Source organism: Meles meles, chromosome X, assembly GCF_922984935.1.
Source record: "Meles meles chromosome X, mMelMel3.1 paternal haplotype, whole genome shotgun sequence".
Lineage (NCBI taxonomy): Eukaryota > Metazoa > Chordata > Mammalia > Carnivora > Mustelidae > Meles > Meles meles.
In genome coordinates, this window is record NC_060087.1 from 44,107,432 (window position 1) to 44,134,541 (window position 27,110).

Here is a 27,110-nt window from a genome sequence, read left to right on the forward strand (position 1 = left end):
AAACAACCAAGCCTGGCTGTCCTCATCCCTCTCCTTATCTCCCTGAGAGTATTTCTTTCTTTCATTCATTCCCTAGCATCAACAGTTTCTCTACTTATCAGAGAAAACTGTTCCCAAATTCCCTGAAGAGGTGAACTTTCTTGAATCCTTTATAGATCCCAGGCCATTCATAACGAGCTCATCCCAATTAAATACTGTAGTTGCTCAAGATGCACAGAGAAGGAGAACTGAACAAAACAACTCGAAACAAGAATCTTTGGCCAATGAGAAAATGTAAACCTCTAAGGAGACCTGATTGAGTCCAGGAAAATCATATTAGTGTGAAGAATTGGAGGATCTTTCTTGGTGGTGCTCATGTTTATTCTGAAGTAATTTAGTCTAGCGTATATTGAGGTTTTCAGAGTTTTGTAGTGGAATTCCAAACATTGTGAGTTCTCCTTCCAGCTTTTAAGGACTACAGTTGAATTGATTATGTTGGAGGATCATCATCTTTTGCTTTATCTTCATGACTTCTGCGATGCCACAAACGTCCTTTAGAGAAAAAACAAGTACAGAAATAATGTTAGCACATTGTCAGATACCCAAATGTATGGACCCTAAAGAGAGCCAACAAAGAGTCTGTTAGGAGACAGACTGGTTTGTTCTTATTGTACCAAACATCTTTGAATCATCCAAGAATACCAGCTGTCACCAGGTGAGCCAAACACAAATGGAATGAGTTCTCTGAACATGATAATCTGTGGAAATGCTATTGACCCCTTCAGAGTCTTCTGAAAGACTTTGAAATACCATGCCTCCCAACCAGAAGATTCTTAGGAAATCGAACTTGTTGGACCAAACCTGAGCTTGATCCAAGAAATTCTCTCTTGGCATCTGTGTAAATTCTCATTTCCTCAGAAACAAACAGTCACCCTCCATCCCTCCCCCGACCCATGTCCACTGTTGGTATATCTCTCAAGCTTCCAGGTTATCTAGGCCCAAAATTTAGTAGAGATTATTGACATCAGAATTGGTGTAACTGACAACTCTAGGAGAACCCTCTTTTGAGCCCCACTGACATATCAATTATGTTTTATTCCAACTCCAAAGAAGAAATGGAACCAAAATTCAAAAAATGAAACAGAAAACTTGCATCTCTAGGGATTTACAGATAAGGAAAAACAGTGTTTAGTTAAGTCATAGAAACTATTCTTCACCCTGTAGGTGCCTAGCACTGATATCTCAACCCATCTCAAACTATACTGCTTTCTGGAGCACACACACACACAAAAAGCTCGTAGCTGTGTTTGATTGGGAGAATGATCTAAGTATGACTATTTTGTCATACTTTATCAACCAAGGACATGAATGGGTGAAGCAGAAAAGTGACTGCCCGATCTCATTTTTCTCTTCAGCTTTATCACAGAGACCACATAGCGTGGTTCCTTCTCAGGTTCTTCCCACTGTCCATATCACTTTTTAACTCATACTTTGTCTAAGAAGCTGCTTGGAATTGTCTAAGGTTGGCTCCCAGCCCATCTCCTCCATTACCACCATATCCATGAACATTTTTTTAAAAAGACTTTATTTATTTATTTGACAGAGAGAGGTATCACAAGTAGGCAGAGAGGCAGGCAGAGAGAGAGAAGGAAGCAGGCTCCTTGCTGAGCAGAGAGCCTGATGCAGGGCTCAATCCCAGGACCCTGGGATCATGACCTGAGCCAAAGGCAGAGACCTTAACCCACTGAACCACCCTGGCGCCCCTCCATGAACATTTCTATTGTGAGCTCCATGTCCCTGGGAGGTACCTGGCTGCTGGGGAAGTCTTCATGACCACTATGCCTGTGGAGTGGAAACACTTACCAATAAAACCCTGGACTCCTTGGCCTGATTTAGGCTTGTCTTCCTCTTCTAGCTTCTTCTTCCCCAACTTGGGGAACTTAACTTTCATTCTGGTGCTTCTACTGTCAGTGTCTGAAGATTTTTCCTGGAAAACCATAGCAAAAGGAAGGTCAGAATTAGTTGCCTAACACTGAGAAACAATTCCTAGAGGCCTGGTAAATTGGTGAACAAGGATGGCTGCATAAAACAGATAGATACGCTATCCATCCAAATGTGGGAGACTAGTCCCTTGTCCTAAGAGGGCAAATGATCTATACCAAGATCCGACTCTGTGCCGGTTCCTTGCTAAATACTTTAATAATTGTTTCATATAAGCCCCCAAACAACCTTGCAAAGTGGCTATTATCATCCCTATTTTAGAAATGAGGAAGCAATGGCGTGGAGAGGTAAAATATTTTGCCTGAGGCCATGTGGCTAGGGATTGGAAGGGTGAGATTGCTAGGACCACTGCTAGCTCATATGGCACCTCTGCATGAATTAGAAAAAAAAAAAAAAAGAAATATGGTTTGATGAGCTAAAGCAAACTTCCTTCGTCAAGTGCTTTCACTTAGAGAAGAGCCTGCCTCATAGGCCACCTTCTTCCCTGTCTGGAATGCAAAGAGGGTTCTCCACACATAGCTCTTAATTATGAATATGGGTTCTCTGATCTACAGATCATGCAGGCTCTTTAATTCCAGCTTAGCCTCCCAGCCCTCTCATTCCTGCTAAAGTGTGCTTATTTCACCGCTGATCTCAGTAAAGCATAATTCCCAGGTTAACTTTGTTGTCAGAAAGTCCAGCCAAACACTTTCCAAGAAACACTGGGACTTTTATCTTTTCAAGATATTTATACCTCCAGTCCTCTCCATTAGAGAGAGTATAAACCTGTCCTCTTCCTCTTCCTGATCTGACTCTCCAAAAATGACAGTATCCCCACAGTTATACTGCAACCACTCCTGCCATGCTTGATTTTCTTTTAAACCACACACCTGCTAAGGAAAGGCACTGAACCTGCTATCCTCCCAGAGTGGGAGGGACAGGAATCAGCAGAGAGAGGTGTTTTAACCACCCACATGGCCCAGGCACCAACAATTTAGAACAGATGTTGGCTGCAAACAACTGGTATCGGCCATAATGGTATGTGCCAGATGAAATCCAGTTCCTAGTAGCAGGTATTGGGCAGGGAGGGGGAATTGTGACCAGAGAACAGTATAGAAAAAAACCAATCTTGCTTATTCTTTCCCAATCATCTCCTGCCACAGAGTAGCTCTTCTTTTGGTTATTTTCCCATGGTCATCTACGTTTTCAATGTGCTTTCTACCATGTCCTGTCTGCTTATGATGAGGAGATGGGAGGAGGGCATTCCTTCAAGCTCAAGCTGAAAGCCACTACTGGACACCTTCTGCTACATCAGTCACTGTATCCTGGCCCACACAAGGAATCAAGGAAGAAGACTTCTTCCTCTTTATTTCCTAATTCCCAGTTAACACACCTCTGGAACAAGGATTGAATTCATCCAGTCAATCTCAGATAGCTTTTCAAGCTCCTTATTCATGGTTTCCAGGGCAGTTTGAAGTGTGGCCTCATCCTCAGCATTTCTCAGCTGGTAAAGACAAGAAAAAGAGTGAGTATCCAATGCCCAACACCTTGCCCCCATAAAGTCTGGCTCTCTCCCACACTCCCAGGCCACCATGCTAGTGGCCATGAGACCACAGGGTGCCAACTCGTATCTCCTTTGGCCATGGGATTAGTGGAAGGTATAGCTAGCTCTTTACTTTCTCAATAGGGAGATCTAGGAAACAACCATATTGTGGTAATTTCCTTGGGGCTGGGCATGCTCACAGTCTGGCAAGCAGAGAGGCCTTTGATCAGTATCAATGATCACTTGAGTTATACCCCTACTGCTCAGGGTCCAGAACAAGGGTCTTACCCCTGACCCTCAAGTCCCCAGAGACATCTAATTGTCACCCTAAATAATAGCTACCAATTTCTAGTACATGCTGTATACCAGGCATTTTGCATACATGATATCATTCTATCTTCCCAATAACTTTATAATACTATTCTCATTTTATAGACAAGAAAACAGACTCAAAGAAGTTTGGTGCTCAAGTTTGGTGTGGCTAGACACAGTGCCCAGGAAAGATATGTGAGGTGGCTAGATGCTGGGGGAATCTTTATTATACAGTTACCATAATTTAAAGGCTCCTTTGTGAAATAAGGAGAAGGCTAGATAGATATTGGCTTTAATTTTCACTTTCTGGCAAAGAGGGTCTTCCTCCCCAAGCTGTGTTTCTCTCTTTACTTATCTATCATCTCTCTATCTATCATCTATTATCTATCTATTAATTTTAAAGATTTTATTTATTTGTCAGAAAGAGACATATATATATATATATATATAGAGAGAGAGAGAGAGAGAGCACACAAGCAGGGGAAGCAGGGGAGTGGCAGGCAGAAGGAGAAGCAGGCTTTCTGCCAAGCAAGGAGCCCGATGTGGGACTTGATCCCACGACCCTGGAATCATGACCTGAGCCGAAGGCAAATACTTAACCAACTGAGCTACCCATGTGCCCCCCAAGCTGTGCTTTAGCCCCTAGCTAGTCTCTTTTGTAGTTTAGAAATGTGATCCAGATGGCTTGTCTTACAGGTTCAGGAAACAAAGCTTAAGCATTCCCTAATAATCCCCATAACCCACAAGATGAACTCTGTACAGTCCATGTGAGAGTTAAAATGAATTCTTCTGGGACCATCTTCCAACTCAGAAGACCCAATTACTGGACCAGCAACATAGCTGAGATAGTTATGTTCCATTAAATGGTGAGCTGAGAGAACAGATGCATGTTGCTATCATCAGCCCTGACATACTTTCCAGCCCACCTAACTTGGCCTCACCTCTCCTCCCTGTCATATAGTTTACTTTCAATCTGGCACTCATGTGGCTTCTAGCTGTGCACAGGCCACTTGATGCTCCAGCCATAAATGGAGCATTGCCAACTATCACAAAATGGATGGCAGGTAAATAGGTGGGGGATGGAGTTGGAGATTATGGTCAATCAGAATGGGATATGAGAGAGAAACAACTCAGTGCTGACAAATAATCTTTTGCTTTACAGCTAATGATTTAAGACAGTACAGAGTATCTCAGATGCACAGAACATGTGTGTGTACATGGGGGTAGGATGGAGGATAGCACATGTCAGGTAGAAATGGCTATCACTTCAAAGTAAGGGAGAAAGGGCATACTTACCAGCAATGCTCAAAAGGGAGTTGGTAGTCAAACCCAAAGCCACATAGGAGAAAGAAGGATTTAGAGCCCTGGAAAATCATTTCTAATCATAATAGGAGAAGAAAAAATGGCTTCCTAATGACTTCCTGTTTAGCATACAGGCACTCAGGCTTTGAAAAATTCTAGGTGGTGGGTTTGAGCCTCATCCTCTATTCTCACATCCTCCTGGCTCTATAGGAGACCTTGTTCAGGACTCTCTGAGGTAATTGTGTGAACTGACTCAGAGGACTTCATTGCTTATTTCTTGGTTTCTGTTCTAACACATCACTGGCCATAGTATAAGTGAGGTTTCCACATAAAGAAAGTGGCTGTTACTGGGTGGGATTTACTTCATCCTAAATCTACATCCCTCTGACACTGAGCTGCTTACTGCCCTCCTTCTTCAAGGGGAAGAATAATAACGCCAAAAAGAAATAAGCTATATTTCCATGCCACTTCTGATGTAGCCTTTTTGGAGATACATGATCATTCTTAGCTGCTGCCTGCCCCTGGTCTCATTTGGATGTATGTATGTGTATGGGGGTTCTTATCAGATCCTCAACCTGTATTAAGTGTGGTATATGCTCAATTTGGGTTGTTGGCTGGCACAAACCAACTTTCATGCCATGAGCTTCAAGAAAGCCTGAATGGCAATGAGAGGCCAAGGTCTCATATTTCCTGCTGCTCGGATTGCAAGGCCACTGAGCTCTGCCTATATATAGAAGGTACTTGTGTTGTTGTTGTTGTTTAAGGCTGAAAGATTCTAGCTTGGGGCTCAGATGCTGGGAAGGCCTGGCCTGATTGCTTTAGCCACTTTGCCGCCTGTGCAGTGTGCCAATTAGATGTGCAAATGGAAAAGGGGAAGTGGATGCACTTCTTGCAATATCAAGTCAGACACCCCTCTTCAAATAAACCTTAATTAGATGAGAGGCAAGAACAGCACCTGCCTCAGGGCTTTAGCAGCCAACACAAAAGTGGGGTGGTCACGATCAGTTGACTCATCAGAGCACACTCGTCAAGTGTGCCTATAGGGTTTGCATTATGAGAACCATCCAACTATTCTTGTAGCTCAAAAACTGAGCTTCAGTCCATTTTCCCTAACACGAATAAAATCTACCATGTATCAGGCTGCTACTAGTGCCAGGCCAGGTATGCACTTAATACACAATAGTGAATTTAATTCTCACACAACCTGGAGAGGTAGAGATTAAAATTACTATTTCATAGATAAAGAAACCAAGACCCAGAGATGTGAGGTTGCTTCACACAGCTAGTGTTAAGGATTCAATTGTGTCCCCACCACAAGAAAGAGTTGTTGAAATTCTAGCCGCCAGTACCTCAGAATATGATCTTATTTGGAAATGCCATCATTGCTGATGCCATACTCCATACTGGTGTAGGGTTGGACCCCGATCCAGTATGACTGGTGTCCTTATAAGAAGATGGTCATGTGAAGACAGAGAGACACATGGAGAATACCATGTAAAGATGAAGGATTGGAGTAATGCACCTATAAGCCAAGGAGCACCAAAGATGACTGGCAAGTCACCAGAAGCTAGAAAAGGCAAGGAAGGATTTGCCTACAGCTTTCAGAGGGAATATGGCCCTGATGACATGTTGATTTCAGCTTCTAGTCTCCAAAACTGTGAGATAATAAATTTCTGTTGTTTTAAGTTACCCAGGTTTCAGCACTTTCGTAGAGCAGCCTTATGAAATGAATGGAATTAGTGAGTGGCAGATCGGAGATTTGAACCTAGTGCTTCCCACTAGTCTATATTGTCTTCCCATATGGTGACAAAGGTATATGGAAACTTGGGAGATATAGAGCAGCTCAAAAGAGTTCACCCCCTTCTACTGAACCTGTGTGAAGTATAATGAGAACACCCTACTTTTGATTGACCTGGTCTGGACCCAGGAAACATTTACCAAAGGAGAGGGAGAGACTTTTCTTCAAGGATATGGTAGTCACTATGGATTAACATAATGGTGAGTTGACACAATCAATGACAACCTTGGGTGAGGATGAAAAGGCAGGGACTACCAGGTAAGCACCTGGCCAAAATGTTCCTACATGTCTTCCAATACTCTAGAACCAAGCATAGACCATAACCATGTTCAGATGGAACACTTTGCCCTCCCTCCTTCCAACCCCCTCCACTCACCAAGTTTTTATCCAGGAAAGCTTTGGTGTCATCGTAGAGCCCTTTAAGACTAAATGTAACATCTACTGCATCATTTCTGCTTAGAGTCTGAGAGAAGAAAGGAAAAGAAAGAAAGGGAAAGGACAAAGACAGAGGAGTTTTTGGTTAGTAAGCATGCAGCTGGCTTTTCTGTAGGAAGGTAGGAGCAGACTAGTAGGATGTGGCCATAGGTGAAAAAGTAATATTCAAAATATTAGAAATATTAATTTCTAATTAATATTAATTAAAAAAATAGCATGGACATCAGCCAATCATAACTGACATAACCAGAGCTGTCAACTACTTGTACAACTGTATTTGTGTGTCCTACAAAGTGGTGAAGCACATCTTGGCATTTGGCACCATTGATTGACTGTGGTGGATGTAGTAAAATAAGAAATATGTAAACCAGAGAGTAAATCTGAGTCTACTTGTTGCTGCTACACTAAAACCTCCTTTCCCATGGAAGGTGGGATTAGGCCCAACCACCCTTTTCAAAACTCTGGGCTTTGAGCTCCAGGCCTCCAACAACTAAATCTGGTTGAAAATAAATAGGCAACCCATGTTGTAGGCGGCCTTGATCCTATATGTGGCTCTTTTGTATTGTTTCCCTACCACTAAAGTTACTTTTTAAAAGAATCACTTAAATTTTCTGGCAGTGGGTAAAATCATGGGTCAGCACATTTAACATCAAATATCCCAATCTGGAAATTTCCCTCAGAAGGGAAACCAAGGCAGCCTGGAGCTCAGGTTTCCATGGCAGGTATCACCATAAGAGTTTATACAGGGATCCACTTGGGATGAGGAAGTGCCAATGCCAAGTTTCTCTCTATCCATTGGCTATTTCTCCCACGAGGCCAGTATTGTTGATAGCTCTCAGGAAAAGGGCTAGCTCTCAGGCTGATGAAATCTGCTATGGAATTTCCCCAGTAGCCACTTTCATCTGTAACGAGTTAAGGAATACCTCTACTCTCTGTCTATTCTATCGATCAGTTTCTTGCCATATCATTTGCCCAGTTTCTCCACCCAGCCTCTGGCTCACTTTTCTTCACTCATCCCCCTTCCTACTTGGTTTGACTCTTTTTCTTCATCTTCCCCTTCCTTGCTTACCTCATTGGGAATGCAGGAAGCTGCACCTGCCTCATTGCCACTATCTTGGCTGTAAAATATATCATTCAGGATGTTAGCACTGGCATTCACAGAATCCATGAGAACAGACACATGCTGGTGGACCTTACTCAGGTCAGTAAGTCTGTAATAAAGCAAGAACAGATAAATGGGTCTGGAAATTTTAAAAAATCTCCTGGCTTGTGGTGCTGGTGATGGTTGAGATGAAGGTAGAAACGAGAGCCCTGGGTACCTGGGTTGGGTAGTTAATTATGCCAGAAAATATTTCTGAACTTTTCTAGGTATTTGTCTTTGTCCATCCTTATGCCACCTGAATTAGATACCAGGTACTTTGGGAGAGTGGCAGGCCAGGCTAGAGAAGGGAAGCTGACTCCAAGAACTCTGAAGCCCTCTTGATATTTAAGGGCAAGGATAAATATTCTTAGTCCTCTGGGTCTGGGGCATCAGGAGATCAAATTCACCTCTGCGGCTAAAGGAAGAGGTTCAAAATGGCTTATTGCTGAGCACAAAGACTATTCCTCCCTGGATTGTCAGGGTCCCTCCCAATCTTCAGAGCTCTGGGAAAGACTACTTTCTGAGGCCAGACTCCCTAGGAGCCAACAGACACAGGTTAGCTTCTTCTCCTTAACTGTTCTTGGGATTCCCACCCTGTATCTGGGCCAGTCCACTTACCTGCTGATGAGGTTTTCTGCAAGTCGAGCTAAGTGCTGCATTTGGGCATATTCCTCATCAGAGAGGCTATCCTGAGATCCCTGGGAGTCCAGATGAGGTTGAGAGGCAGCTTGAATTTCACCATGCTTGCACTCCCACATTTTCATTGAGTTCTCAAAGTCCTGAAAATGAAGATAGTGGCAGATCCTGATGATCACTATAGCTTAGAGGGTACTTGACAAATCTGAGAGTCTAATATTTGAGGGGATAATGGGTAAAGGAGAAAGGGACCCCACTCATTCTCCTACACACTCATCTACACACCTCCACATCTATCCTTCATTTTGTTCACTGTCCCTTTCTTACTAGGCACTGTTAATTTTTACTGTTACTGTGATGTGTCTTGGGATCACATGCTTCAGTCAGATAGATGTTAACCTTCTAGAAACTCCTATATGAGAGTATCATAATCATAAGATAATGGTGCACCTTTCATGCTCCTTTCTTTGCCAAATCTAGGCCCTATGTCATGATGGATTTTAAAAAAAGATTTTATTTATTTATTTATTTGAGAGAGATATAAGCGAGCAGGAAAAGGGGGGGCAGAGGGAGAGATAGGAAAGGTAGAAGCAGATGTCCTGCTGAGTGGGGAGCCTGACGTGGGGCTTGATCCCAGGACCCCAGGATCACAACCTAAGTCAAAGGCAGATGCTCAACAAACTGAGCCACCCAGGTGCCCCTGTTGTGATGGACTCTAGAGCCAGACATACATAGTTTAATTTTGAATTGTGCTTTTGTCATTTACTGGTTGTGTGATTTTTAGCACACATTATTTAACCTCTCTGGTTTTCATTTTCCTCACCTGTAAAACAGGCACAAGTGTATCTACCTCACAGGATTGGTGGGAGGACCTACTTGAGACAATACATGTGTCCAGCACAAAGTAGGCCGTTTGTAAACCAGACTTCCCCTCCCTTCTCTATTGTTATTTCTATGGATGGTTCACGGGTCCGAGTGGAAGAAAGCCTCCAGGTACTGAACATCTGATCAATAATGGCTTCTTTCTAGCTTTAGATGGTTTGGCAGTAGGTGGCACTTGCAAATGCAGCATTTTCAATCTTAGAGGAACTTAAAGACCAATTCAATGAAGAATCTCTTGTTGAAGGAGATATCTCCATAGCTATTTGAGGCATTTAGTTCTCTGTGCAGTGGTGGGAGAGGAACAACTTTGTCCAAAACCAAAGGAGAGAACTTCTCGTCTCACTGTCTTGGATAGTGGTTTGCAAATGTCTGTATATAACAGAATGTCTCAGAGAACTTATTGACAAATGCAATTCCCAAGAACTACCCATCCCCATTCTGATTCAGTGGGTCTAGTGTGGGAAGTGACAGCTATAGAGGAGACAATAAAGGAGAAAGGTGAGACTTTCTTACCCGATCTCTTGTCAACATTTGGGCAGCATTCTTGTATCTAATCTTGATAAGGCCTGGCCTCTGAATCCAGGCCTCTCCATCCACCTGCACTGGGATACCTTCTTCACCATCAATGGTTATCATCACCTCCTGGCACTGCCAGAGAAGAGGGAGCATGGGGGAGGAAAATGAGGCCACTACTACAGATCAATATGATAATCTCACAGTAATGGCCTTAATGTGTACCTGAAGCAGGACTGGCATGGATGTGAATCAGATTATATCAGGGAAAAACACCTGTTTCCTACGGGCTTTTTGCTCCTTTTGGACCCTATGACCTCTGTCTCCAACCTTAGCCAGCACGCTTACCACCCACCATATAACCTCTCTCCACCCTGGCACTCTTAGACCCAGTTATTTTGTGGGACTACTCCACATTCTAAGTTGTAGCTCAAAGCCCAAACTTTTCTGGTGCCCACCCAACCCTTGCCTACCTGGGCGATGCGATGATGATGCAGGTTAATGATACGGGACATTGCCATTTGTACAGAACCAAAGATAGCCACTACCTCTAGCTTCCTGTCATCTATTGCAGGAGCCTCATAGTCCTGAGGAGGAAAAACTGTGTCACATATCCCACCTTTGAGAAACCACACCCTGACTATCACAAGCACACATGCTGGGAAGGCTCCTGGTTAGAATTTTTCTAGCTCATGAAGAATGGAAAAACTACATATTAAAAGGGGAAAGATGAGTTCAGGAAGCCAATCTGGGAAAAGGGCACCAAGATCACAATTCTTAACCCCTTTTGAGATTACAACTCTTAGCTTGTTCCTCCCTGTCCAATCTAGCATCATAAATCCCCAAGGCCAGTCCCACTGTCCTCATAATCTTCTTGGGTGAGCTCAGAAGAAAGGAGTCATGGCCAATTTCCCAGGTAATTTTATTGACAGAACTCCTTGGAGAAAAGAGAAAACTTTTAAGGATCTTTCAGTCTTGAGGAATAGAAAATTCAAAGCCTAGGCAACACCTAAGGATTGATCTGATCCTGAAGTCTTTGGTTGTTGATTCTTGTGTTCTGGGATTGTAATTGCCTTAAAAAAAAACCCTGATCACATAACTGAGCTAATAAACATCCCCAGTCTATCTCCTATTCCCCCAGAGTCTACTTTCTTTACCAGTCATTCCAGCCACCCTTTCTGAGAGACCTTAGAGGGGTCAAGCCTTTTTCCTTCCCTGTTCCTTGTTCCATACTCACTGCAGTTGCTGTGCTGCTTCCCCAAAAGTTGACACCTCCAGCATAGCTGGTAATGTTGAGCACTACAATGCCCTGCAGGTTTGGCAAGGAGATGGCTTCTCCATCACACTGAAAGAAAAGAGTAGTTCTCATTGGTTGGCCGTTCAGATACCAATGCAGGGGGACATTTACAGAGATGGGGGAAGGGCTCTGTCTTATCTTCATGTTATCATTTTCTTATCCATAAAATGGAAATCTGTCCTTATGCCTTCCTCCCATGAGCTGCGAGGGAATATCAGAGTTAAAGCTTGGGGAGAACCAAAGATAAAGGGAAAAGTTGATTCCCAAAGTAATGAGATTTCCTTTCTATATGTCTAGGAAGTAGTGCCCTCTTTTCCACTCACCTCCAGGTGTACTCGTTCTTCCAGTTTCCTGTAAGAGCGATGGAAAAGTTCCTTGCTTCCCAGAAGGCCATACCACATCTTGTTCTTAAAGCGGCTACTACAGGGAGGTAAGGGTGGAGAAAGGTAGTCAGAAGGTGAATAATATAAATGAAGAAAAGCAAGAGGAAACACAATCTTTTTTCTCAAGTGCCTTCCTTTAAAAAAAAAGTTTTTTTTAAAAAAGTTCAGTATAATTAACATACAGTGTTTTATTAGTTTCAGGTGTACAATATAGTGATTTAATAATTCTACACATTACTCAGTGCTCATCATGCCAAGTGCACTCTTTAATCCTATCACCTATTATACTCATCCCCTCTGGTAACCATCAATTTATTCTCTATACTTAAGAGATTATTTTTTGGTTTGTCTATTTTATCTTTGTTCATTTGTTTTGTTTCTTGAATTCCACATATAAATGAAATCATAAGGTATTTGTCTTTCTCTCAGTTATTTCATTTACTGTTATACACTTTAGATTCAACCATGTTGTTGCAAACGGCAAGATTTCATTATTTTTTATGGCTGAGTAATATTCCATTGTATATCTATGGAATGGATATCTTTATCCATTCATCTAAGGATGGACACTTGGGTTGGCTATTGTAAATAATGTCGCAAAAAACAGAAGGATACATATATCTTTTTGATTTAGTGGTTTCATTTTCTTTGGGTAAATAGCCAGAGTGGAATTACTAGATTATATGATAATTCTATGTTTAATTTTTTGAGGAAACTCCATATTGTTTTCCAGAGTGGTTGCACCAGCTTGCCTTCCCAACAGTGAAAGAGGGCTCCTTTCTCCACATCCTTGCCAACATTTGTTTCTTGTGCTTTTGATTGTAGCCATTCTGATAAGTGTGAGACATTATCTCATTGATGTTTTTATTTGCATTTCCCTGATGATTAGTGATACCAAGCATCTTTTCATGTATCTGTTGGCCATCTGTATGTGTTCTTTGGAGAAATGTCTATTCACATCTTCTGCCCATTTTAACTGGATTATTTGTTTTTCTGGTGATGAACTGCATAAATTCTTTATATTTTAGATACTAACCCTTATTGGATATATCATTTGCAAATATCTTCTTCCATTGAGTAGATTATCTTTTTGTTTTGCTAATTGTTTCCTTTGTTGTGCAAAAGATTTTTATTTTGATGTAGTCCCAATAGTTTATTTTTCCTTTTTTTTTTCCTTGCCAGAGGAGACATACCTAGAAAAATGTTGTTACAGCCTATGTCAGAGAGATTACTGCTTGTGCTCTCTTCTAGAATATTTATGGTTTCAGGTCTCATACTTAGGTCCTTAATCCATTTTGAGTTTATTTTTATGTATGGTGTAAGAAAGTGGTCCAGTTTCATTCTTTTGCATGTAGCTGTCCATTTTTGCCAACTGGACATTTCCTATTGCATATTTATGCCTCCTTTGTTGTAGATTAATTGACTATATAATCATAGGTTTATTTCTGGACTCTCTATTATGTTCCATTGATCTATGTGTCTATATTTGTGCCAGTACCATCTTCAAGTGCCTTCTTATAGAGAGGAGTCATGTCAAATGGTAAGTGGACACAAGAGGGGATGCTAGGGTAATGTAACTTGAATCCTTATGCAAATACCTATTGAAATGGGTTCCTGACCCTCTGGAAGCCTCAGGATCATCTCAGTTTGCTGCTTTTCCTTGATGTTGATATCAGCTCAGACTTGGAAGACACAGGCTATATTCAGAAAGCAATATTCTTAAACTATGAGCATAACTGGTTTATACACACCAGCTAGTCTGGCAAGTGTCATTCCAGGAGCATAAAATTTCAGTTGCTTGGGATCAATTTCATTTGAAGCATACAACTCTTATACTGCAATATATTTGAAACGTAACTTTTCTGGCAAAATGAAAGGATTTTTCAAGACCTGTATATTAAACCAGTGCCATAGAATAGAGCTAAGTATACAAGGCAGATTGTAGAGGAGCCAGTAGAGGGAATATGGGACAGGCAAAGGATTTCAGGAGACTTAGGGTGGAGGTGCGAAGGTCAGGGTTCTACTGACTTAAGATCTCTGATAAAAACAGGAAGGGGCTTACAATCATATAGAGTTTGGATAGAGTTTACTATGAGGTTTTTTTTTTTACTATTTTAATCCTTTTACTGATATTAAATAAGATGTATGTATATTTTAATAAATATAGTACATAATCATTCTTTGTTATTCTTGTATAGCCTTCCAGGCCTTAAGCTTTTATGCCTGATTATGATGTGGATGCCTAAATATAGTAATAGAAGTGTTATGTTTTATAGTTACTATTATTTCATGTACTGTATAATGAGATATATTCTTCCATTGCACAAGCTTCCTTTTGGTAGTCATCAAGGCTATTTAGAAGAATGACCTTTGAACTCAGTTTACTTCCCCAAATTCTTCACTCGCTCACTCTCTTTCTTTTTTATTTCTTTAATTTTTAAAATTTAAACACAATTTAATTAACATTTGCTATATTATTAGTTTTAGGGGTAGTATTCAGTGATTCATCAGTTGCATACAACACTCAGTGCTTATTACTTCAAATGCTCTCCTTAATGCCCATCACGTTACCCTATCCCTCTACCTGCCTCCCCTCCAGCAACCTTCAGTTTGTTCCCTATAGTTAAGACTCTTTTATGGTTTGTCTCCCTCTCTGTTTAAAAATAGAGCTACCTTAGGACCTAGCAATTAGACTACTAGGTATTTATCCAAAGGATACAAACAAAGTGATATGAAGGGGCACATGCACACCAATGTTTATAGCAGCAATGTCCACAATAGCCAAAATATGGAAAGATCTCAGATGCCCATCAACAGAAGAATGGATAAAGAAGATGTGGGGTGTATATATTTGTATAATGGAATATTATTGAGCTATCAAAAAGAATGAAATCTTGCCATTGCAATGACATGGATGGAACTAGAGGGTATTATGCTAAGTAAAATAAGTCGTCAGAGAAAGATAAATACAATATAATTTCACTCATATATGGAATTTAAGAAACAATAGAGATGAACACAGGGGAAGGGAATGAAAAATAAAATAAGATGAATACTATGAGCTTTTAAAGTAGAGCCACAATGAGTTACTACAAGGCATGAGTTTTGAAATGTAAGAAGGCTAGCACAAAATTATTTGGACTCTTGGGGTGCCAGGGGGCTCAGTTGGTCATGATGCCAGGGTCCTGGGATCGAGTCCTGCTTCCGGCTCCTTGCTCAACTGGGAGCCTGCTTTTCCCCTGCCTGCCTTTCCCCTTGCTTGTGCTTGCTCTCTGTCTCTGTTTCTCTTGCTCACGCTCTCTGTGTCAAATAAATAAATAAATAAAATCTTAAAAAAGTTATTTGGACTCTTGTTTTAAACCATAAGTTCTCTGTGCACTTTAGTTTCCTCATCTATAAAAATAGGAGTTTAGTTAAATGGAAATTCAAAATACATAGAGCAACCAAACAATTCTGAAAAAGAACTAAGTTGGAGGACTTTCATCTTCCAATTTCAAAACTTACTATAAACCTACAGTTATTAAGACAGTGTATAAAGGTAGACATATAGAAAAATGAAACAGAAGTGAGAGTCTAGAAAAAACCCTTACGTTTCTCATCAATTGATTTTTCACAAAGATGCCAACACAATTCCTTGGGGAAAAGGTCTTCAAAAATGGTGCTGTGCTAAGTGGATCTTCATATGCAAAAAGACGAACTTAGAACCTTGCATCACACCGTGCATAAACACTAACTCAAAGTAGATCATAGACTTAAATATAAGAGCAAAACAACACAAATTTTTGAAGAAAACTTAGGAACAAATTTTTGAGACCTTAGATTAGGTGAAACTGTTTAGATATGCCATCTAAAGCATGGTCCATAAAAGAAAACAATTTATCATTTGGAGCTCATCAAAATTCAAAACTTTTTTTATTTCAAGAAAATGAAGACAGACAACAACAAAAAAAGACAAGCAACTGAATGAAATCTTGTCATTTGTAACAGTATGGATGAACCCAGAGAGTATTATGCTAAGTGAAATAAGTCAGACAGAGAAAGACAAATACTGTATAATTTCACTTATATGTGGAATCTAAAAACAAAACAAAACAGAAAAAGATTCATAAATACAGAGCACAAGCTGGTGGTTGCTAGAGGGGACATGGGTGGGGAGATGAGCAAGATAGATAAAGAGGATTAACAGGTACAAATGTCCAGTTATAATACAAATAAGTCACAGAGATGAAATATGCAGCATAGGGAATGGAGTCAATAATATCTTAATAATATTATACAGTGACAGATAGTAACTACACTTATCCTGGTGAGCACTGAGCAATGTATGGAATTGTTGAATCAATACGTTGTACACTTGAAACTAATATAAGATTATATGTCAATTATACTTCAATAATTAAAAAAATAAATATATAAAGTAGAAAGGAAAATCACCCTGCAATTGAATCCTTATGAAACAATTACTGGTAACATTGTTTTATAATTATAAACCTTCTTCTATATACATCTATGCATACCTATTTAAAAAATGTTTACATAAAATGAATCATAAAAAAGACAAGCAACTGGAAAATAATATTTGCAAAGCACATATCTGATAATGTACTTGATCCTCAGCCCAGGTCTGCTCTGAGAAAGAGGTTCTGGTGGCTGGTGGCAGGGGTGGTTGTGGGATGCATGCTTTTTTTCTTGTAGTTTCAATTTACAAGGACTCTGAGCCCACCTTAGTACAAAAGTACTAAAGGGTGCCAAGTACCGTAACACCAGATTGGGTAAAATCAATGGATCCAGGGGAACCAGGTTAGGAACACCTCGACCCAGCAGGGCAAGCTTTGGTGATTTGTAGCCTTGCCAAGCAAAAACAGACTTAAGCCCCTACTAGGACCTGGTCAAACTCTCACAGACAGACCAAAGGTAGAAAATTTGCTGAATCATGTCAGTGTAATCCGTTTTCAATAACAGTAACACCAGGAGCTGTGTAACACAGCAGTCTATTGGTCTAAACAATGTAGGTAGCCCCGAGTTCAGGATGCAAGTGCAGAGTCATCACAAATCAGGTCAACATTTAGTGCAAGCCACCCCACTAGGCTAACGTTGGGACCAGTGAGTTTTACCTCTAAAGAACCTCTTTCTTTCTCTTGGTTATCTGAAAGTTAGGGGATGTAGGAATATATGTGCATATTGTAATTGTGTGTTTGCATGTAGGGAGGGAAGTTTCTTTTCCTTACTTGTATTGTCCTGGGTGTTCATCTCTTCTGGTGTTGAATTCCAGAGAAATTTTAGCATCCAGTCCAATTCCAAAATAGTTGTTCATGACACATCTTTCTTTGAAACGTCTGAAATTAGCCAAAGGAAAGAAGAGGACAGACATTGGTGCAAGAAAGAAGTGCCATTATCATTAAGCTGGAGGCTTTATCTGCATGATTGAAAATCACTAAGGGAGAGCCTCCCCTACATTGGGCACAAGACTTTATATTTGTGACAGACACATATAGATCCTGTTGTGTTAACAACTAGCTTGTTTGCTTTAAGAAAGTGCACCCAGCCAGGTGGGAGGATTCAGTGGGATTAGAATTCATAATAAAAAAATCATCTTTGGAGGCCATTATATATGAATGGTCAATATGTTCTTCACATATAATAGAGGGAAATAGTAATTGACTTATTCACATAAAGAACTTTCAAGTATCTCAGATAAAAACGTATGATGAAAGTGAACTCTACACTACTGTTTTCAGAGATGTCTGAACTCCTTTGTAGCACTTTTACATCAAAGGGCAAAGTGACTATACATTTGAGGGAGAAGACTGATAAAAGAGGGTAGAAATACACACAGCCAAAAAAGCCACGCAGTTTTTTTTTTATTCTTCTGCACCCATCCTGAGTGTCAGCATCAAAACCAGTAGTGTGTTGGAGCTAGTTAAGACCAGCTCATATAAGCTGATTATGCCTATTATCCCAATTCTGCCTTCAATGGAATTATATCAGTAGCTTGAAATAGGTCATGGTGGGAGGGTTTGTACCAGGAATAACTTGGGACTTTTTTCCCCTGGAGAGCTGGTTGTTAAACACTTGGCGAAAAACAAACAAACAAACAAACAAACAAAAAAAAAAAACAACAAAAAAAAATCCAAACCAAAACAACAACAACAAAAAAAACCCCAAAACCAAAAACCAAAAACATTTGGCAGTATACAACTGATTAAAACTCATAAGGTAGGTAGGTCCATGAGACTTCAGACATGAAGCCAGTGTTGAAGTAAAGGGGTGTAGGGTTGGAGATACAAATAAATGAGAAGCTGCAGTTAACTGAAATAATTGCCAGCTGTGTCCTTCCTTTGAGAAACTGAAAATGAGTACAGTTCAGTTACTCAGTCATAGATAATTTTTTATTCATTATAAAATTGACCCCACATCTCTCACACATGAGATTGCCTCCCTCAACTGCAGTCTGGAGCTTAGGGTTTCTCTAGTTGATGTCCAAACTTATCTTAATGAAACTCAAAAGGAGAATGTGGTGGAACCTGGCTGCTGGGAATATTTTAAACAGGTAGGGCTAATGAAAAAGATGCCCTTAGATTTTCTATCTAGTCCCATTAGTGCTCATTTATTTTTTAGCGCCTCCAACTATTTACTGTTAAAAGCAACAGTGGAAAAACAGATCCTTTGAAATAACAATAGCTAACATTTATTAAGTATTTATAATAAGAATAACAGTAATTACTGTTAACACATATAGCACTTAACTATGGGTGCTGAGCACTGTTCAATGCAAGTAAAACACAAGAAACACGATGTGGATAATTCTACAAATTATCTTCAATTTATAATGAGAAAACTAATGTTGAATTACTTTTGTAAGCTCACACAACTAGGAAGTGGAGTCCGGATTTAACTCTAGATATATTTAGACTATTCTTTTAACCAGAGAAAGAAGGAAGTTATAAAATGGTGGTAGGGTTAAATACTTACATAGTTTCCGGTGTAAAATGTAAGTGCTCTAAATTGAGGTTATCTAGGTCTTCACTTTTGAGAGAAGATATAGAAGACAAAGTGCCAAGACGAGAACCTAGACACGAAAGACATCACCTTGCTGTTAGATACAAATAAGAAAGCCCTTCCCCTCACTTGCATTTCACCCTATTTTCTATGTGGGACCAAGGTCAAGCTCAATTTTTTCTTAGATTATAATCAAGGTTCTCAATCCAAAGAGGGATCATCTTAGATGGACAGGGACTTCCTCTGAGAGAGTATTAAGACTGAGCTGCTTGCTTGTTGGCAGTGAAAACAGGTTCAAATCCTGGGTTTCATCAGGCCATCCTTTTCAAAGTACCTAATGAGGTCATTATTTCTGGATGTTGACATGGGATCATATACTGTGAGCTTTCTGGGAAAGAGGGGGGTTATCTACTGCAGAGTAGGATTATGGCTAAAGAAAGATGCATGAGAACACATCCTTATTCTCTGGGAACTAGAAGACAGTGATGAAGACTAGAATAAGAAAGAGAAAGAAAGATCCTTACGGTGTCTTGGGCTCATCTGGCGAATATCTTCTGAGTCATCTTCCAGGAAGAAAGTTGAAGTGAAGTTCTTAACCGATATTGTCTGTCGGCTTTGCTCATCCAGAACTATGGAGTAAAAGTGGAGGGAAAAAAGGAAGGAAGGAGGGAGGAAGAAAGCAAGGTAGGAGGGAAATAAGGGAGAGAGGGAAGAAGGGAAAAGGGAAGGTAGGAAGGAAGGAAAGGTGGGAGGGAGGGAGAAAGGAAAGTAGGTGCTCAGCCTGTGCCAAAGCTCATAGGTTCAATCCCTATCCTACTAGGGGTGCCTTTTTCTGTCCCATGGGCACAATCTGCACATATAAATCTGACTTACGTGTTGATGGAGCAGGCTGAGGGTTAGTTGTGATAAGATTATAGCTACATCTCCACTACTTGGGAACTAACTATAGAAATAGAAGCAAATGGGTTGTTTACTACATTCACAGTGCAGAATGGAGATTTCCCTTCTTTCTGGGAAACTAGGCTGAGATTATATTAAAGGTACCAAGGCAGGAGAAGGTACCATGGCTAAAAGTCAGAGGCCAGCCAAAGGGACTTCCTTGTTACATAGACTTCTACTCAATTCCAACAGTTGAAGTAGAGCATACTTGGTTTTATAGCATTTTCTGATCTGTATTTCAAAGAAGCACTGTGGGAAATTCATTCACTGGAAACTTCACTTACCTTACTTCAATCCCCACAACTCTGGGACACTTACCTTGTTCAACTTGAAATATGATGAGCTTCAAGGATTTCTGGAGATTCTGGGCCTTTGTGGCCAGCTCCAACTTGCACTTGGCTATGTGGTCTATTTGAGGAACGAAGGGTTTTCCATCTGCCTTGGCATCATCTGCATATACTGTAGTACTTTTCTCAGCTGCTGCCTCCTCAGCCAGGATATCAATCAGGACACTGAGCTTGTCATACATTATGTCACTCTGTATAAGGACGAAGGGGACAGGGCATTGTTATGAGGGACCAGTACTTGAAAGGGCAAAGTGAGGAGCTGGGAGGTATGGAAGAGGTAAGGAGGGGTGATAGTTGGCTAGGAACCCTGAGCAAAAAAAGCTGAGGAAATAAAAGTTTGGGGAAAGAAGTACTTGGTAGATGTGATGAGATAACCAAAGGGTGTTAGGGTATCAAACAGCTATCATTTGTTTCTGAGCAGCTGCAGGCATCAATGTATGTTGTCAAATTTTTCTTGTGTCAGACTGACTTGTAAAATGATATGTAACATGACAAACTTGAGGAAACTTAAACATTTCTGGATTGGTGTTTTCATGGGCATGCTCCTAAGGATGTGGATGTGCTTCTGCATGGGTGCCTAGTGTCTGCCTTTGTATATGTGTATATTTGGGGAATGCACTGAGTGATTATGGCTTGATTTTCTGCTCCATCACTGAATAGTTTGTGGCCTGAGACAATTTACATTACCTCTATGTGCTTTTATATTCTAGGGCAATTGTGAAGATTAAATAAATTAATGCATTAAAAATCCTTAAACATTTCCTGGCACAGGGTGCTATACAAGTGTTAGTTATTGTTGTTGCTATTGTTGTTGTAGAAATTAATGTGGGCATATTTCTAGCATGTATTTGTACATATTGTCATGCATGTTCTGGTATACAACCATGTGCATACATGCTTGGTGTACACTTGTGTCTAGGTGTGGACAGATGCTTGGTACATGCTGAGATACATGGTACATGTGTTAGGATGCATAATGCCACTCTTCATTTGGTGAAAGATGGAAATGTGATGAAGTTGGACTTTTCCTACAATGGAGGTTTATCAGCCTTCCTTTTCTTTTACAATTCCCAGTGATAGGGATTCTCAGTGAAAGGTACACTTGCTTTTATTAAAAAGAGGGTTCTGGGACTTCCAGGAAGATGGCAGAACAGAAGGATCCTAAGCTTACCTAAGCTTACCTCATCCCATGGACACACCTAGATAACAGTCACACTGGTGTAAATAACACTGAAGATGACCCAAAGACTGGCAAAACACACTATTCACAGCTAATCATAGAGAAGAGGCCATACTGACAGTGGTCGGAAGGGCAGGGACATGATTGGGAACCAAACTGACCTACAAGACTCTATGCAGGAGGGAGGAACACCACAGACACAGAGAATGGAGAGAAGAAGATACCACACCAGTCACCTCAGGCATGGGGGACCCACACTGGGAAGACAAATCCCCATAACATTTGGCTTTGAAAAACAGAAGGATTTAACTTTGCAAGTTCCTACAATCAGTGAGTCTCAACACCAAGAACTTTAAAATCAGTGGGCTCAGCTCTGGAAGAGCTAGAAGGCAGTAGAAAACTGAGTCTCTACCCTTACAGACACAGCAAAACAAACAACCCCACTGAAATACAGCATCAAAGTAGCAATTTGAAAAACAATTGGTACATACAGGAAGGAGATTAATTTACTAATCTCAGAATGTGGGCTGGGAGGGCAGGGATCCTTAGGAGACTTCTCCAAGAACAAAAGAGCTGGAAGGTCCCATTTCCTACCTGCTGCTCCCAGCCTAGATACACAGACACCTGTGGGAACAAATAGGAATAATTTCCACCTAGCTTGCTAACAGCACACCTCACCCCCATGCACTTCTGTGGACATGCCCCCTACAACCCATCCTCAATAATTCTCCAAAGCAGCTACAGGTCCCCTCCCCTAGAGATTAGCACACACCTTGCTAACACCAGGTACCCTGCTCCCTGCATATTCCCGAAGACCCACTCCATTCAACATACCCCTAGCTGAAAACCCACCCCATCCAACATGTCACTCCAAAGTGACTCCTGCCCTGGAGAGAGGGGAAGAAAACCACAACACAGTTCAACTACAACCGCAGCAATGGGCTGGGGGGAGACACCTGGTTTGATAGCAGGGCCCAACCACCAATGAAAGCTTCTCAGGGGGCAACACAGGGAGAATGCCCTGCCTACTAACAAAAGCCTTTCAGGGGGCAACACGGGGATAGCATCTTGCAGTTTGGTGTCTGCAGCTTTGACAAGTGCCTAGTCTAACCCAGCTCAAGCCCAGTGTGGCCCCAAACTTGCCCATTAACAAAACAGACATAAAACACTGCACACAACAGTCAAAGAAGGCCATTGCAGATGAGTGGACTGAAGGCAAATGCAGCTCAGCCACAATAGCAGGGCACATGCAACACATATAGGAGACACCCTTGAAGTACCACGTTCTGAGGAACAGGGGACATTGCACTACAGGGCACTATGGGAACTCTTTTTCATAACGCCACTGCTTTCAAGAGCAGGCAGCATAGCTGACTTTCCTAGCACATAGAAACAGATACAGAGATTTAGAAAAAATTGTGAGACAGAGGAATATGTCACAAATGAAAGAACAGGTCAAAATCACAGCAAGAGAGCGAAACAAAACAGAGCTAACAATATACCTGATAGAAAATTTAAAGTGATGGTCATAAAGATAGTCACTTGACTTGGGAAAAGAGTGGAGGACCTCAGAGAGATCCACAACAAAGAGATAGAAAACATAAAAAAGAACCAATTGGAGATGAAAAACTCAGTAACTGATATTAAAAATACATTAGAGGGAATAAATAGTAGACTAGAGGAAGGAACAGATCAGTGACCTGGAGGATAGAGTAATGGAAAACAGTCAAGCTGAACAGGTGGAAGAAAAAAGAGTAATAAAGAATGAGAATAGATTAAGGGAATGCAGTGACACCATCAAGCATAACACTGTTCATATTATATGGATCCCAGAAGGAGAAGAGACAGAAAAGAGGGCAGAAAATTTATTTAAAGATATAACAGCTGAAAATATTCCTTAATATGGAGAAAGAAACAAAAATCCAGATCCAGGAGACACAGAGAGACCCCACAAAATTAACCCAAGGAGGTTCACACCAAGACACATAGTAATTAAGATGGCAAGAAGTAGTGATAAAGAGAATGTTAAAAGCAGCAAGAGAAAACAGTTACATACAAGAAAAAAGTCCATAAGTCTATCAGTTGATTTTCAGCAGAAACTTTGCAGACCAGAAGGGATTTCCATAATATATTCAAAGTGGTGAAATAAAAAACCCTGCAGCCAAGAATACTCTATCTAGCAAGGCTATTGTTCAGAAAAGAAGGAAAGATCATTTCCCAGACAAAGAAAATTTAAAAGAATTCATCACCACTGAACCAGACTTAAAAGAAATGTTAAAGAAGACTCTTTGAGTGGAAAGGAAAAACCGTAAGCAGGACTAAGAAAACTAGAAAGCACAGACACAGTAAACTTAAGTATATCTATAAAAATCAGCTAAGGGATTCACAAAATGAAATGATGTAAAGTGGAGTGGGAGAGGGGTAAAAATTTAGTTCTTTCAGAATGAGTTCAAGCTTAAGTGACCATCAACTTAATATAGACTCCTATATGCAGAAAATGTTATATGCAAAGCTAATGGTAACCACAAATCAAAAACTGATAGTGGATATGCAAAAAATAAAGAAAAAGGGATCCAAGTATATCATAAAAGCAAGCCAGCAAACCACAAAAGAAGAGAGCAAGAGAAGAAAGGAATGGAGAAGTACAAAAACAACCATAAAATGAGTAACAAAATGGTAATATGTGTGTAACTTTCAATAATTACTTTGAATGTAAAGGACTCAAAGGGCATAAGGTGACAGAGTGGATATAAAAACAAGACCCACCTATATGCTGCATACAAGAGACTCATTTAAAACCTATAGACACATGCAGATTGAAAGTTGAGGGATAGAAAACCATTTATCATGTCAATAGGAATGAAAAGAAAGCCAGGGTAGCAATTCTTGTATTGGATAAAGTAGACTTTAAAACTAAGACTTGGGGTGCCTGGGTGGCTTAGTCATTAAGATTCTGCCTTTGGCTTGGGTCATGATCCTGGGGTCCTGGGATTGAGCCCCACATTGGGCTCTCTGCTCAGTGAGAAACCTGCCTCTCCCTCTCCCACTTCTTGTGGGAGGGGGAGGACACTGCAGGAGTCTGCAGGCTTTGGAGACCAGAAATGTGTCATGTGCTTGAGACAGAAATGCTTAGTTACAAGCTGGGTGAGAGAGACAAGAGTGACTGACTGCTATTCTCTGAGGGCTCACTGAGGAGTAGGGCCCCCAGCTTTCTGTTCAGGGGTGGGAGATTGCTTGTGTTCCCTCTCTCTCATGGTCTCTCTCCATCAAATAAATAAGTAAAATCTTTAAAAAAATAAAAATAAAAATAAATAAACAAGGACTCTAATAAGAGTCAAAGAAAGACACTATATAATCATAAAAGGAACAATCCAACAGGAAGATATAACAATTGTAAATATTTATGCACCGAACATGGGAGCACTCAAATACATAAAGTAGCTATTAAAAAACGTAAAGGAAGATTTATTTACAAGATGGCAAAGAAGTAGGAGACTTTAATTTCATCTGGCCCCAGGGATTTAGCTAGATAGCTATCAAATCATTCTGAACACCTGCAAACTCAACGAGAGATGTAAGAAAAGAATAGCTGAAACTCTACAAATAGAAAAGCAACCACTTTTTGCAAAATAGGAAGTGTGGAAAAGTGAACCTGAGGTGATATATGGGAAGATAAGCTACAGGGAGAAGGAGCCTCCATAAGCCAACTACTGGCAAGTGATACAGCAGTGGAACATAAATCAGAACTTTTAGAAGTCTGCTCTAGTGAAGGACATCACTCAGGCTAAGTGGGGGGGGGGGGCACGAAACTCTAGCTGGGACAGTGTGGTCTCAGGAACCTTGGGGTCATAGGAAGATTGGGAATGCTTGAGTGTGACAGAGCTCCCAGGCATCAGAGCAGGGAAGCTGGCTGCGAAGAGCGAGCCCAGGAGTAGGCTCTCAGCTCAGGGTTGCCATAAACTGGGAACCATAGCACAATCGGTTGACTGCTATCGGAGAAGGGTCCAACAAACTGCAGAGCCAGTGAGGCCCCCCCTTCCTCCCCCTGGAGGAGCAGCATGGGAGCACACTGCAGGAGTCTGTAGGCTTTGGAGACCAGAAACGTGTCATGTGCCTGAGACAGAAATGCTCAGTTACAGGCTGGGTGAGAGAGACAAGAGTGACTGACTGCTATTTTCTGAGGGCTCACTGAGGAGTAGGGCCCCCAGCTTTCTGCTCAGGGGTGGGAGATTGGGAGGTTGCCATTTTCATTCTCATCCTCTAAAGCTGTATGGAAAGCCTTCAGGGAATAAAACCACATAGAGCAAACCAGAGTAGATTACATAGCCTGGTTCCCTGGCAAGGGCAGTACAATTCTGCCTAGGGCAAAGACACTTGAGAATAAATGCAACAGGCTCCTCCCCCAGAAGATCAGCAAGATCATCCGGATAAGACCAAGTTTACCAATCAAGAACTGCAAAATTCCAGCCCTAAGGGAATACAGCACATAGAATTCATGGTTCTGTAATCTTTCAACTTTAATTCTCTTTTTTTTAGAACTTGTATTTTTAGAACAAAAATCTTTATTTATTATTTTTTATATTATTATTTTTTATTGTTATGTCATCATACAGTATGTCATTAGTTTTTTTTGGTGTGTGTGTGTCATTAGTTTTTGATGTAGTGTTCCAAGAATCATTGTTTACTTATAACACATAGTGCTCTACGCAATGTGTCCTCTTTAATACCCATCACCAGGGCAGCCCATCCTCCCACTCCCTTCCCCTCTAAAACCCTCAGTTTGTTTCTTAGAGTCCACAGTCTCTTATAGTTCATCTCCCTATCTAATCCCTCCCTTCATTTTTACCTTCCTTCTCCTAATGTTCTCCATGCTATTCCTTATGTTCCACAAGAAAGTGAAACCTTATAATTGACTTTCTCTGCTTGATGTATTTCACTCAGCATAATCTCCTCCAAAATTTTTTCTTTTTTTAACCAATTTATTTTATCAACTCTTTCTAAAAAACTTTTTAAATTTTCATTTTTACAGTTACAGTTTTTAAAAAAGATTTTATTTATTTATTTGACAGGGAGAGAGAGAGAGATCACAAGTAGGCAGAGCAGCAGGCAGAGAGAGAGGGGGAAGCAGGCTCCCTGCTGAGCAGAGAGGCTGATGCGGGGCTCGATCTCAGGACCCTGAGATCATGACCTGAGCCAAAGGCAGAGGCTTAACCCACTAACCCACTGTAACTACAGTTACATTTTATCCCTTCATTGTATTTATTTATTTATTATTTTATAATTTTTAATAATTTTTTATTATGTTATGTTAGTCACCATACAGTACATCATTAGATTTTGATGTAGTGTTCCAGGATTCATTGTTTGTGTATAACTTATTTTTGTATATATGTAAGTTTTTCTTTCTTTACAATTTTGGGATGCAGTTTCTTCTAATAGACCAA

At 40.6% G+C, this 27,110-nt stretch overlaps 1 protein-coding gene across 1 annotated transcript in view; it reads right to left on the minus strand.

Moving 5' to 3' along the window:
* Window positions 1-469: 469 nt before the first annotated feature.
* Window positions 470-27,110, minus strand: part of DGKK (diacylglycerol kinase kappa) — a 167,153-nt gene continuing 140,512 nt past the window's right edge. Inside the window, exons 15-28 of the mRNA XM_045994759.1 lie at window positions 20,458-20,677; window positions 19,725-19,829; window positions 19,174-19,270; window positions 17,430-17,537; window positions 12,142-12,238; window positions 11,759-11,866; window positions 10,995-11,108; window positions 10,522-10,656; window positions 9,109-9,269; window positions 8,419-8,560; window positions 7,291-7,377; window positions 3,353-3,463; window positions 1,843-1,966; window positions 470-531 (exon numbers count right to left, since the gene is read on the minus strand). Of these exons, the coding sequence (XP_045850715.1) occupies window positions 470-531; window positions 1,843-1,966; window positions 3,353-3,463; window positions 7,291-7,377; window positions 8,419-8,560; window positions 9,109-9,269; window positions 10,522-10,656; window positions 10,995-11,108; window positions 11,759-11,866; window positions 12,142-12,238; window positions 17,430-17,537; window positions 19,174-19,270; window positions 19,725-19,829; window positions 20,458-20,677 (1,671 nt within the window). The remainder of the gene's footprint in view (window positions 532-1,842; window positions 1,967-3,352; window positions 3,464-7,290; window positions 7,378-8,418; window positions 8,561-9,108; window positions 9,270-10,521; window positions 10,657-10,994; window positions 11,109-11,758; window positions 11,867-12,141; window positions 12,239-17,429; window positions 17,538-19,173; window positions 19,271-19,724; window positions 19,830-20,457; window positions 20,678-27,110) is intronic.